This window comes from Myotis lucifugus, unplaced genomic scaffold (assembly GCF_000147115.1).
Source record: "Myotis lucifugus unplaced genomic scaffold, Myoluc2.0 scaffold_576, whole genome shotgun sequence".
NCBI classification, from domain to species: domain Eukaryota; kingdom Metazoa; phylum Chordata; class Mammalia; order Chiroptera; family Vespertilionidae; genus Myotis; species Myotis lucifugus.
Window position 1 is genome coordinate 266668 of NW_005871624.1, and position 13376 is coordinate 280043.

The window sequence follows — 13376 nt, forward strand, 5'->3', positions numbered from 1 at the left end:
GCCCTGCTCTAAGCATTTTTCTTGTATTAACTCATTCGAGGCCTCCACAAGCTCCCACTTTCAGATCAGAAAACCGGGGCACAGAGAGGCTGAGGAAGCGTGAATGGGAGAACTGGGGGTGAATGACTGAAGAGCCAGGTGCAGGAACAGATGCCGAGACAACGAGAAGGAAGTGAAACATGGGCGCTTTCTGCCCTCCGGCTCTGCTGCCCAGGAGGGCTCTGAGGGGAATCTCAATGCTCTATAATTGGCACCAATTAATAGCTAGCTACCCGGGACCGTTTGCGGGCTCCGGGCTGGTGGGGGAAGGCCGCGTGCTGGTGGGTCAGTCCCAGTGGCCTGAGGCCTGCCTGCCCCTGCCCACTTGGCTCTGAGAACCCATTCTATTTGTGGCCCCCACCCCTGCCCAGGGCTGATCCGGGGCTGGCAGCAGCCCGGGGAACAGAAGGTTTGCTTGTCTGTGCCTGCTGCACCCCCACCTCCTCCCCAGCCTCAGCCTGGGACCCCTCTCGGGGGCTTCTTTGGCTGCCAGGGCCTGGCGCTCTCTGTTGCCATGGCACCGCCGGAGATGAGGCTCTGGGGGTGGGGTGTGAGGCAGGGCAACCGAGGGATGGCAGAGGCCTGGAACTCTGGAGCTACAGAGAGAGGCCCAGGCCCCCTGTGAACAGTGGTAAGGAGTGCTGGGGCCCAGCGGGGGCAGGCCTGGACCCCAGCACAGAGGGCCTATGGCAGAGCTGGCCACACACCCTGCACGACTACTGGGTGCTCCATCTCAGAGGCCCTTGGAACAGGCCTCAAGGCAGGCCAGGGCCCCACCGGCACTGCCCCTGCGCCCTAGGCTGTCCTCAGGGAGGACTCCTCTCCTGCACCCGTGGGCTGACCTCAGGCTCTGCGGTGAAGTTGCAGAAAGGTTCTGAGCTCTATCCCCAGCTTGACTTTCACATTCCCGGGTGAGCTGGAGCAGGCCCCTGGTCGCTCTGCACCACAGTGAGGGGAGGGACAGGGCTCCGAACTCAGGGTCCTTCCATCCCTGAGAGCCTGGTTGAGGGTGAACCCACGTGGGAATGTTTCTCGGGACACAGACCTGCTTCTGGGTGGGAGACACGCAGGCTAGCATGGCAGTTAAGCATACAGGCTTGGAGTCAGACAGGCCTGAGTTTGCCTCACAGCTCCATTGCTTATTGGCTGTGTGACCTTGGGCAAGTTACCACACCTTTCTGAGAGTCTGTTTCCTTCTCTGTGGAATGGGAACAATGATTGTACCCACCTCACAGAATTGTTGTGAAGATAAAACAGAACCGCGGGGCCATCTCATTTAGCAGAGTGCTCCGTCCCAAATTAGTAGGGGCTTCGGTTTGTTTTCAGATTGTGGGGCATCAGGACAATGAATGAGAAGAAAGATGTCCTGGGTTGGTGGGGTGGTTGGTGGACAGAAGCAGGACCCTTGAGTAGAAGATACAAGGAGACAAATTGCGCTCAATGTAATGACAATTTCTGAATAGCCTAGCATCTGAGGACCCTGAGCTGGCCAAGAATGGAACGGGCCTCAGGTGAGGTGGTGAGATCCCTGTCACGGGGAGATGTGCACGTGTGAGATGGACAACCCCTTTGTTTGCAGAGAGGGTGGGGGAGATGTGAATGGGGAGTATTTACGGCCCTCCCCGTTCTAAGGCTGTGGGGCTCTGTGAAAGATGGCATGGCTGTCTCCCCCCTGCCTGCCAGCGTTAGCCTCGCTCAGCTGAAAACAGGGTCAAAGGACAGGGCTGCTGACTCGTGTATTGAGCTGGGACTGTGTGCCGGTCATCTTTGCCTCCTGCCTTAGAGAGGCTGTCCCCTGGGCGTTGCACCTGTGTGCTCTGAGGTCAGTCTGCTCAGGATCGAGCACTGGCTTCATCACGGGCCAGCTCTGTGACCCTGGAAGAATGATTTAACCTCTGTGTGCCTCACTTTCCTCATCTGTAAAATGGAGAGGCAACACTGACCTCATGGATTGCTCTGCGTTCATTCCCATAAAGGGCCCAGCCTAGGGGTGGGTGAGATGAACTGAATCAGCGGTAGCTATTATTATTCTTGTGGTTATTGTCAAGGCCTTTAAGTCCTTGTTCTTTTTTGAAGGACCTGTTAGGGGCCTAGAGGGGATCCAGAGGACTCTGATCCAGGGATCCACTGGGCCTGGGCAGAGCCAGGCCATTTGGCCTGGAGGGTGGCCGCGGGGACGAGCAGGGAGGCCAGTGAGGCGCCTGAGGAGGCAGGAAGTGCTTGCTCTGCAGCAGGTGGACAGGGGCGTGCAGCTGGCCTCTCTTCCTCACGGACCTCCTTCTCAGGCTGGTTCCCAGCCTGTGTGGGAACCCAGGCCCCCTCCTCTGGGTCACCAGCGACCGTGAGGCACACACTGAGTGCTTTCCCACGAACCGTTCCAAGTAGCGGGGCCCCACACAGCTCCCCTACCCCCAGCGCTCACACTCTAGCAGTTGAGGGGGTGTGCAGCAGGAGGAGGGGGCTCAGGCCGGGGGGATCAGTCCGTTCTTTATCAGCCTGGCTCCGATCCAGACAGATGTTTCATTTTATTCTGAACTTCCAGAAAATAGGTCATTTTTTTCCATTGTCTCCCTGGGGAGGCCTCCCGGGGAGAGGAGCACGGAGTGAGTGACGAGTGTGGGGGCCTCACATGGGCCCTGGGGAGCTGGGAGGGCAGCAACCTCCCTCCCTCAGTCATGATGAGCTGTCTGCAGGGCCAGGGCGTGAAGGTTCCTAAAGGCTGGGCTAAGAAGCCGGCCTCTAACAGTGGTCCCCCCTTATCCACGGGGGATGCATTCCAAGCCCTGAAGTGGATGCCTGAGACCCCAGATAGTACCGAACCCTCTCTATGCTATGTTTTTCCCTGTACATGTGTACCTATGAAAAGGTAATTTATCAATTAGGCACAGTGAGAGAGTAACAACAATAACTAACAGTAAAGTAGAACAATTGTAATAATACACTGTAATGCAAGCCATGTGACTGTGGTCTCTCTCTGATAACTGATCTGAGGATAACGGAGACAGCTCCTAAGTGACTAGTGGGCAGGGAGCACGTCCAGTGTGGATACGCTGGACAAAGCGATGATTCATGTCCTAAGTGGGATGGAGGGGGGAGGTGCAGGATTTCATCGTGTTACTCAGAACGGTGTGCGATTTAAAACTTGGAAATTGCTTATTTCTGGACTTTTTCATTGAATATTTTCAGACTGTGGGTAACAAGCCGCAGCAAGCAAAACTGCGAGTAAGGGGGCCAACTGCACCTGGGGGTGATGGAGCGCCAGAGGAGGGCCAGGGAAGGGCATGGTCAGAGGGTGTTTCAGAAAGGCTGAGAGGTGAGAAGAGGTGGGAGGGGACGAACTGGAGGTGAGGAGAGGGGTGCAGTGGGGCAGCCAGAGGCCACCGCGCTTATGCTGGAGCGGGGAGGGGTAGGGGGTCAGAATGATGGTCCACGAAACTGGCACTGTCCTTATACCCACTTGGACTTTCAGGACAGCTAGAGTCCGTGCCAGGCTCCAACTTACCAATTTCTGCTACTTTGTTTGGGGGACCTGGCAGGTACCTGGCAACGTGCAGGGCCTCTGGCCCAGCCGCAGCGGGCAGGTCAGGCCTGGGTGGCCGAGCTGCATCACTGTGTGACAGGACCACGTTGCTCTCCCTCTCTGGCTTCAGTGTGATCCTGGGGCCTGTGGGTAGATTCATGTGTAAGGGTGGAATGCGGAGCCTTCCCTAACAGATAGAAGTGGGGCATCGGATTGAGGGGGGCAGGTGGGAGCCCCACAGCCTCAGCCCCTTCCCAGGTTTCTACCTCCCACCTGTAACCGACCCTGCTCTCCTGCCTGGCTCCCATGCTGCAGGCTCACACCTACATCTCAGCCCACTCCGGGTAAAGCCACATGGGCCACACGCTGCTGTGTCCAGCCTGTGCCGCCATCACTCTTGCACTCTCCCAACTGCTGGCGGGAGGACTCCATCTCTGGCTCCAGATGCCTCTTGCCCCCACACACTCTCAGGCCTGGAGCTGGCTGCCTTCTAGGAGCTGAGTCATGACATCCTGGCTAGGGCCCCTCCCCAGCACCCCACCCCCACCCTAACCCAGCATTCCAGCTCAGCACAGCTGCCTTCTAGAGCAGGGTCCTGAGAAGTGCTCCCAAGACAGCCCTGCCCATCCCATGTACAGATGGGGAAACTGAGGGGCAGGTCCACACTACAGGTGGGTGACAGAGCAGAGACTAGAACCCACGTCCCCTTACTCCCAGCCAGGGATCTGTCCCCTGAAGTTTGTCCCAGAGGCTGTGAAGTGCCCCTGGCGTAGGGGAGAGAGGACTAGCCTGCTGGTCAGGGGACCGAGTCTATCCCGTTTCTGCCAGCATCTTCACAAGCCACTCCTCTGACACGTCTCCGATCCCCGCTTGGCTGGGATGGTGCAAGAAACATGACTTTGATATAAAGGTCTGTGTATAGCAGAGCAGGGGGGGATCCTGTGTGGAAGGAAGGGGCAGCCGCTGTCATCTGAGCCCTGGGGCCTTGAGCCACCAGACTCACATCTGAGGCAGGGCTGGAGGCAAGGGCTACCCCGTCAGGTGAGCTTCTGCTCCCCACTGGACACCTGAGCCCAGTCAGAACACTGGGACCTGTTGCTGTTCTGCTCGCAGGCTCAGTTTCCCCATCTGTACAATGGGGCTGAGGAAGGGGGTTGGATAGGCAGATGATCCCCGAGGGCCGTGGAGCTCTGACATTCCAAGACTAACCCCACGACCCCATGCCAGGCCTCCTCCTCCCTCTGGCATCTTATTTATTCAGAGCATCCCTGGCACCCCCTTCCTCCTCAAGGCAGGGCTCCCTCCCACCCCCATCTCAAAGCTATTTCTGCCCAGCCTGCTGCCGGACTGAGTGTCCCTCTGTCCCCTCAGGTGCCCACAGCCCCTCCATAACTTTAACCAGCTCAGTGGCAGCTCTTCATCCTGCTCCTCCGCTTCATTCTCATCTTAGCATTGCCCCAGCATGCACCCACCAAGCCAGAAGCAGGGGTGGGGCTCCTTTATGACACCTCTCCCTTCAGCCCCCCAATATCTAATCAGCAGGTCCTGCCTTTCTCAGCTAGATGAACCTCAAACCCATTTGTTTCTATCAGTTTCACCCCCCCTCACCCTCCCCGTCCCCCGCCCCAAACTAAGTCAATAGAGAAATGCTGGTAGAGCTCTCACCCTGGCTCAGTCTCTGCTCTCTGTTCCTAGGCAAGTTCCTTAAGTGCTCTCTGCCTCAGTTTCCCGTCTAAAACGGGAATGATCACTGTATCTAGCTCATGGAGTCGGCCGAGGAGCAAGTGAGTCAAACGCATGTTGGGTGCAGCAAATTCACAGCACCCTGGCTTTGTGGCCCGTCTGCACACATATGGATGTGTGTTCAGAGGAGTTTGGGGTCCCATGTGCACATGTTCTGTGTGCATGTTGTATGTGCACAGGTTGTTTGTCCTGGGTACATATTTGATTGATGTGCCACACACGTGTGCACTGGGAGAGCACACAGGCAGTAGTCGGCTGTGTGTGCATGTGCTGGGCACAGTGGGAGCTGTATGCATGCGTGTTTTGTGTGGACGTTGCGTGCACATGCTGAGGGTCTGCATGAGGGCTGGCACACACATGGTCCGCTGTGCACGGATGTGTTTCTGAGGAGTGTGTGAACGAGTGCGTAGGCAGGAGTCTGTGCTGTGTGCGCACGTGCTCGCGGTGCGCAGGCCTCTGCCACTGGCAGCCGTGCAGCCCCCCCTCCCCCCCCACCCCCCGCCCCCGGCCTGCCTGTGTCGTGGGAGCCTCAGGACCCCGAGGGAGGGAAGCTGCTGTCGGCGGATGTGGCCAAGATGGACTGGATTTATTTAGATTAAGGCGGTGGGAAAGGAGTGGAGACTCGTGTGTGCAGGAAGGAAAGAAGGCTGGGGCTCTGAGAAAGGCTCCCCAAGCATGCTTGCTCCCCTGGACTTGGGGTCCTCACTTTGCTCCTCCAAGGGGTCCCTCTGATTCACTGTGAGGAGCTGGGCAATTACTTACTCCATCTTTGGACCTCTGTCCCCCAACCTGGCTAAAATAAAAGAAATCATGAGGGCTCCCTGGCACACGGCATTCTTCTCATGGGCAAAGAGGACTCCCTCTCTCTGTTTCAGGGGCCTCCCTGGGCATGAGAGTACGGCAAGTAGAGGGATGTCTGTTCCCTGACTGGGACTCCCACCTTGTCCCAGGTGTCCCTCCCCCTGAAGAACGGAATTGTTGCAGGCAAGCCCCCCTCTCCCTCAAATCAGCTGTCTGGCTCTCTCTGGGTAGCTGGACCCATGGCGGGCTCTGGGAAGCCCAACGAGGTCCACAAGGCGTTGGGTGGACAGCTGGGGGTGTCAGGGGCTCATCTGAGATGGCCCAGGAGGTCATGTCCATGTGCCTCAGGCCACACTCTGGTCCGTCCCAGGCCTGTGGCCTGTGGTCCATGCCACCCTTCCCCTGTCGCCTCCTGGATTTCCATGTCACCAGTTTATCTGTCTGAAAAAATGAAGCCCAGAGAGGGAAACAACTTGTCAAACCTCACACAGCAAGCTTGTGACTGAGTGGTCGGGAAAGCAGTCCGTGAAGAGATGGTTACGAATTCTCACATGACTCCAGCCTCAGAAATGCAGCCCCTCCTCCTCAGCCCCCAAACCACCCAGCAGCGGGAATTACAGTGACGAGAGCCTCCTCCTGGCAGCTTTAGAGCAGGGATGGCTCTTGGAGATGGGCCTTTGTGAGGGCTGCTGGCTCCTTGTATGGATGGAGAAACAGAGTCGCAGAGCGAGCTAGAGACTTGCTCCGTCTCAGGGGGGTCTGAGGTCCCTGTGACCAGCCAAATGCCCATTTCATGAAGAGAGAAGCCAGTCCCAGATCCCCAGGAATCCACACTCTCTCTCTAAGATGTCTACACTTTCCCGAGCTCCTCTGACCAGCCTATCTATCCTCTCCCCAGCGTCCGATTCTTCTGCCTTTTCACTGTGTGACCGGGCCATGATTCTGTCCATCTTTGGACCTCTGCTGCCGGTTCAAGAAGACCCCTCCCAGCTGAGAGTCTCAGAGACTCTAAGCCGCCCCCAGCCCAGGCCCAGCAGGAGAGGAGCCAGGGTCAGGGGCTGCTGGCCCAGGGGGCCCAGCCCACACAGCCCAGGCTTCCAGAGCCAGGCCAGCCCCAACTGCAGTGACCTCCCATCTCCAGGCCAGCCGACCAAATTCCTCCTTTAGAATAATAAACAGTGCGGCCAGCCAAGGAGGCCGAGAGGGGAGGGGCAGGGAGGCTGAAATGACCCCCTCCCCCAGCCTCGGCTGCTAATGATTTTCTTTGGCTGAGATCTCTGGCAGGAAGGGGGGAGTCAGAGGGGCACCCACCGAGGGGCAGATGGGCCTCTGTGGGGGCTGCTGGCTCCACCATGGCGCTGCTCCCTCCCGTTGGAGGAGGCCTGGCATCCAGCTGGAGGGGCTGGGGCAGGAGGGATGGGGGAAGGAGGGGGTGCATCAGAAGGGCTGGGTTTTCAGCCTGGAACAATTGGGAGAGGGGAGCAATGAGGGGACCCTTAGGCAGGCTGCTCTGAAGGGATCAGGAGAAGGAGGAGAGGAGTAGATTCACTCAGCTTATCAGGGTGCTGGGCAGAGCGGAGACTGGGTGTCCACAGGCCAGGATGCTTACCTCTGCCCCACCATTGAGTAACCGCAGCTTTGTAAGTGGTTCACTCAGCATCATTTCATGTTGGGAGCTGGAGACAAAGGCCACAGAGATAGTGATGGTGCAGAAGGTAGCCCTGCTGGGGCTCAGACCAGGACCCCAGCCTTGGACTGGAAACTAAAAGGGTGAGGGTGGGGGTGCCGCGGGGATGACCTGGGTGTGGGCTGAGGAGCAGGCCAGGCTGGGCAGCCACTCAGGGAAGTCAGCAGACCCACAGCCCGGGAGGCTCCTTGTTGCCTCGTCACGTGGCTACTGCCCACATTTCTCGCTGTGACTCCCATCTGCTTCTGGGCTCCTTCCCGCCCATGCTGCAGGCGGACCCTTGCAAGCCTGGCTCTTGGTGGTTATTTGGGATCCTTGGATGCGGCGGCCACAGGAAGAGACAGAACAAAGACGCTCCCAATTCAGTCTGTCTTTCAGGGAGTGTCCCTGCTGCTGTCGCTTTCTGTCTCCATCACTGTCTCCCCTCTCTCCGCCTCTCCGTGTCTTCGTCTCTCTCTGCCTCTATCAGTTCAGGTCTCTCTGTCTCTCTCTCAGACAAGCTCTGCTGTGTGACCTCGGGCAAACTTCTTTTTCTCTCAGAGCCTCAGTTTCCCCATCTGGACACTAGGGGTGGGGTGGGTTCAGCAGTCTCCACAGACCTCCCAAGGCTTACTGTGCAGTGGGGCCTCCCCCGGTCCCAGCCCCCGGCCCCTCTCCCCTGGGCCTCCCTGTACAGCTCAGGACTGAGGGTAGGGGGCCAGGTGTGGGGGTACTCCCCCCGCATTCCACAGCCCTGACTCCCCCGCTTCCCTTCCCACAGCCACCTCCACTTCCTGTTGTGCTTGTGGAGCTGTGGGAGTTCTCTGGGTTCTGGCTTACCCCCTCCTTCTCCTCCAGGCCTTTCATCACACTTTCCCAAATATTTGTCCTGGCAGATAAGAGCCTGGTATTGGAACTGTCACCAGGAGGACAGGCTGTTAGAGCTGGCAGGCCCCTGGACACCATCCAGTCCAAGCCCTCCCGCCCCCTGCCCCTTCCCCCGTGCCCCGCACGCCCCCCCCCCGTATATATAGAGAAACTAAGGCCCAAAGAGAGGTGGGGGCTCAGCCAGGGTCACCATGGAGCCAAAGAAGGGTCCAGGCTCCTTGAGGCTGCGCCTCGTGCAGCGGGAGGGGACCTATGAAACAGGGGAGACCCCTCGCCATGGGACACGGGTAGCCTTTGACTTCGGCACCATGGACACTAAGGCTCAGTGGCCCAGGCTGGGGCTCACTCTGCAGGGCCCAGGTGCGAAGATGCCTCTGCCCGCCCTGGGCTCTGACTGGTCCCTGTTTAACTCTGCAGGACACCATGCTGCTTCTGAGTGCCATGCCAGCTCCTATCCTCAAAGGTAGGTAGACGGGGGCCTGGGAGGGGCCCGGGGGAGTCACTAAGCAGGACCCTGGAGCTGGCAGGGTGGAGCATCAGAGCCTGGGAACCCAGGGGCACTGCTGTGCTCTCAGCCTCAACGTCCTGCCTTTCCACTGCCCACCCCTCAGCTCACTAACCACAGTGAGTGCCCTGCTTGCCCAGAGCCTTTGGCTCAAATCCTTGCTTGGCCTTCCACCCCCATGCCCCTTCACCAGCTTTCCCACCCAACTCACTAAGAGTCACCCAGCCTCCCATCTCTTCTCAGCACTTGCTGGTATTGATCTGGCATCGGTCTGGCCGGCCTGCTTCCGGTCTGGGACTCCCCGCCCTGCCTGGACCCCTCATTGGCTGTGCACTCCCAAGTCCTGGCTGGGCTTCTCTCAGCACACCCTTCCCTCACTGCCTGGTACATGTCCTCGGCTCTCCAGGAGCTGGGCAGCTGACCAGGCAATCAATGGGCATTGGCCATCGATGACTAGGTGACAGCTTACTGAGGATGGCTGACTGGCTGGGGGGTGTAGGGTGGCTGACAGAATCCTTCCCCAGAGGATGTCAGCATGGGAAGTGGAACCAGTCACTTGGCAGCCCCCAAGTCCCATCTGCCTGAGTTCCCAGGGGTCTCAGCATCTCTCCTGCCTCAGTCTGCCCCACTCTGAGCTACCTTGCCTTACCCTCCCCAAGCAGGGCCACCTCTGGGCTTTGGGCAGAATCTGGGCAGCTGAGGCAGCTGTAGGGAAGAGGCTCCGAAAGTGACCTGGGAAATAATGCAGGAACTGGAGGCTGGGAATGACTTCCCAAGGATTTCCTGCCGCCTTTGTGAGAACGGGCCCACAGCCTGAGGCTGCCTGCTGAGGGACTCCGAGGCTGGGGGTGGACAGGCACTGAGGTCAGGAGGCCAGGAGGCCCTGGGCCCGGGTGCTGAGCGAGCAGGCCTCCACGCCATGGGTTCCCGGCTATGTTTGGATTAGGGAGGTGTGGTGTTCAAGGGCTGTGCATGTGTGTCAGCTCTGGGGAGAGGTGCGGAGGCTCCTGGCCTCTGACATCTTACCGGACGCCTCCTCTCCCAAAGGCCAGGCGCTGCTGCTGCCCCTGCTGTTGTTGCTGGGACCGCAGGCTTCCCGAGGTCTGGTCATCACCCCTCCGGGGCCAGAGCTTGTCCTCAATGTCTCCAGCACCTTGGTTCTGACCTGCTTGGGCCCAGACCCGGTGGTGTGGAAACGGATGTCCAAGCAGCCTCCGCAAGAAATGGTCAGGACCCAGGATGGCAATTTCTCCAGCATCCTGACGCTGGCCAATGTCACGGGGACAGACACGGGAGAATACTTTTGTGTCTATAATAACTCCCATGAGCTGGAGGCTGGTGAGCAAAAACGGCTCTACATCTTTGTGCCAGGTAAGGCCCCGGCCTGTGCTCCCGCCCTTACTCCTCACTGCAGGCCTCTGGGGAAGCTCAGGGAGTGCTTCAGTGACGCGGGGACATGCAGCCGGCTTAGAAATGCAGACGAATCGTGGAATCCAGCCTGGCTCAGCCCAGGAGTATGTTCATTCCCACCCCTTGGTCTGAATATCCATCTGCTCCCTGGCAGCCCACCCCATTCCCGGCTCCCAAGAACTCTGCATTCTCAGCTGGTTCCAATACACTCCCTCTTGGCCTCTACGTCCCATCGTCCCCATTCTCCACGCGCCAGGTACCAGCTGCCCTTCAACTGGGGGCTTCCCCACCCTGGTACTGTCCACATCAAATGGTAAAGCTCGAAGGGACTTCCGAGAGCATCCTTATTCTGTAATGGGAAAACTGAGGGCCAGAAAGGGAAATAGGCCTGCTCAAGGTCACACAGCAATTCTGGGGCTAGCCAGAAACCCAGCTCCCCCTGACCCTCATTTTTTAACCCCACCCCCACCCCTGGCAGATCCCACCATGGGCTTCCTCCCGATCTTCCCCGAGGAATTTTTCATCTTTCTCACGGAAGTAACCGAGACCACCATCCCATGCCGAGTGACGGACCCACAGCTGGTGGTGACACTGCATGAGAAGAAGGTGGATGACCCACTGCCCATCCCCTACGACCACCAGCGTGGCTTCTCCGGGACCTTTGAGGACAAGACCTATGTCTGCAAAACCACCATTGGGGACAAGGAGGTGGATTCCGAGCCCTACTATGTCTACAGCCTTCAGGGTGAGCCCCCTTTCTGGCCTGATGCTCAGCAGAGGCAAGTAGGACCGTTCACGTGCGTGGCTCCGTTTTCCACTGGATTGTCATTACAGCCTGTGAAGGCAGGTCACGTTTCTCCGTTTTACAGATGAGGAAACGGAGGCTCAGAAAGAGTATGGAATTTGCCCAAGGTCCCTGGGATGTGTTAGTGGCAGAGCTGGGTGGTATATAGTTGTGGGCAAAGGCACAGGCTTAGGAGCCTGTGGGGCTTGAATCCCAGCTCTGCCACTTCCTGCCTCAGTGACTGTGCCCAGAGCACACCATCTCTCCGAGCCTGCTTCTCCTGCTGTAAAAAGGGATGATTGGAAAGATGGAATAAAACAGAAGATGGAGGGGACCTGGTACGCAGTAAATTGCCTGGGGAGACTTTGATTTCCAGACTTATCCCTTCTGGAATGTCAGCTCCGCAAGGACAGGAATTTTGTCTGTTGTGTTTACTGCTAAAGCCCCAGTGCCTGGAATAGTACTTGGCAAAGAGCAGACATTTAATAAATGTTTGCTGAATAAATGAATCTTCCACATCCATCATCCCTTCCCTCTCTGGACCCCGACCCCATCCCCAAGTTGAAGTGCCGGGAGCCGGCTGGGGGTGACTTCCTCAGACCTAAGCCGTCTCTCTCCACCAGCGTCATCCATCAACGTCTCAATGAATGCAGCGCAGACTGTGGTCCGCCAGGGCGAGAACATCACCATCACCTGCATTGTGACTGGGAACGAGGTCGTCAACTTCGAGTGGACGTACCCCCGCGAGGAGGTAATGCTGGGCCAGGGGTTGAAGGAAGGGCCAGGCAGGGATGGCTACCTTGACTGGCAGCCTGCCTTCTTGGACGCTTCCTGACTTGGGGGACTTGTCCTACCTGTCCCTACAGAGTGGGCGGCTAGTGGAGCCAGTGACCGACTTTGACATTCCCCACATCCGCTCCACCCTGCACATCCCCAGTGCCGAGCTGGGCGACTCGGGGACCTACATCTGCAATGTGTCTGAGAGTGTGTACGACCATCAGGATGAAAAAGCCATCAACGTCACCGTGGTTGGTGCGTTCCTCGGGCTCAGCCCCGGCCCTCGTTCTGAGCTGGATCCACACCCTGTCACAGCCCCGGGATACCTTCAGCCCAGCTCTAGCCACATTTCAAACCAAAGCTCCATTTCCAGGAGAAACCCAAAACAAGACGCAGTGCCAACCCCAAATCCAACCCTAATCCCATCTAGACTCTCCTCCTCGCCAGAAGCCTGGCCCCACCCCAGTGTCTAATCCCAGACTCCATCCCAGGCCCAGGCAGCCCCATCCCTAAATTCAACCAGGCTGCAACTCATCTTAGCCCCCAGCCTGGGTGAGAACTACACCACTAGCCTCCATCTGAAACCTGGTCTCCAAACCAGTGTCAGCCCCAAATCTGGCTCAATTCCAGCCCCAGCCCCAACTTCAATCCCAGCTCAGGTAGTTCCTAAAGCTGAGGCCCTGCCTCCAGAAGCCCCGCCCCCAGAGGCACTGTCCCATTGGTGGCCGGGCACAGCCCCGCCTGACAGCCGCCCCTTGCAGAGAGTGGCTATGTGCGCCTGCTGAGGGAGCTGGACGCTGTACAGTTCGCGGAATTGCACCGGAGCCGGACCCTGCAGGTGGTGTTCGAGGCCTACCCGCCGCCCACTGTCACGTGGCTCAAGGACAACCGCACCCTGGGCGACTCCAGCGCCGGCGAGATCGCCCTGTCCACGCGCAATGTGTCCGAGACTCGGTGAGCAGCCCCCTGCCCGCTCCATTCTGGAAGTTAGGGTCTGCAGCTGCCAGGCAGCCCACAGCCTTCAGCTACTCCACAAACCTAGGCCCGTCCTTCCTGAGAGCTCACTATGTGTCAGGCACCCCGCCAGGTGCTGGGCCAGGCCCTGGGGATGCTGCGGAGAACCGAACACACAGTTCCATGCCTCCTAGAGTTTCCGGTCCAGTGGGGAAACAGACACTGTCAGATGTAGTTGTCCTTGTGATGGGTGGAGCCATCGGGGGCAGCTGAGGAGCAAAGAGCAGGA

At 58.4% G+C, this 13376-nt stretch overlaps 1 protein-coding gene across 1 annotated transcript in view; it reads left to right on the forward strand.

The window, feature by feature from the left end:
• Window positions 1–13376, forward strand: part of PDGFRB (platelet derived growth factor receptor beta) — a 36123-nt gene that overhangs the window by 6631 nt on the left and 16116 nt on the right. The window contains exons 3-8 of the mRNA XM_023745732.1: window positions 9075–9120; window positions 10210–10533; window positions 11051–11317; window positions 11980–12107; window positions 12223–12388; window positions 12895–13087. Coding sequence (XP_023601500.1) covers window positions 9075–9120; window positions 10210–10533; window positions 11051–11317; window positions 11980–12107; window positions 12223–12388; window positions 12895–13087 — 1124 coding nt within the window. The remainder of the gene's footprint in view (window positions 1–9074; window positions 9121–10209; window positions 10534–11050; window positions 11318–11979; window positions 12108–12222; window positions 12389–12894; window positions 13088–13376) is intronic.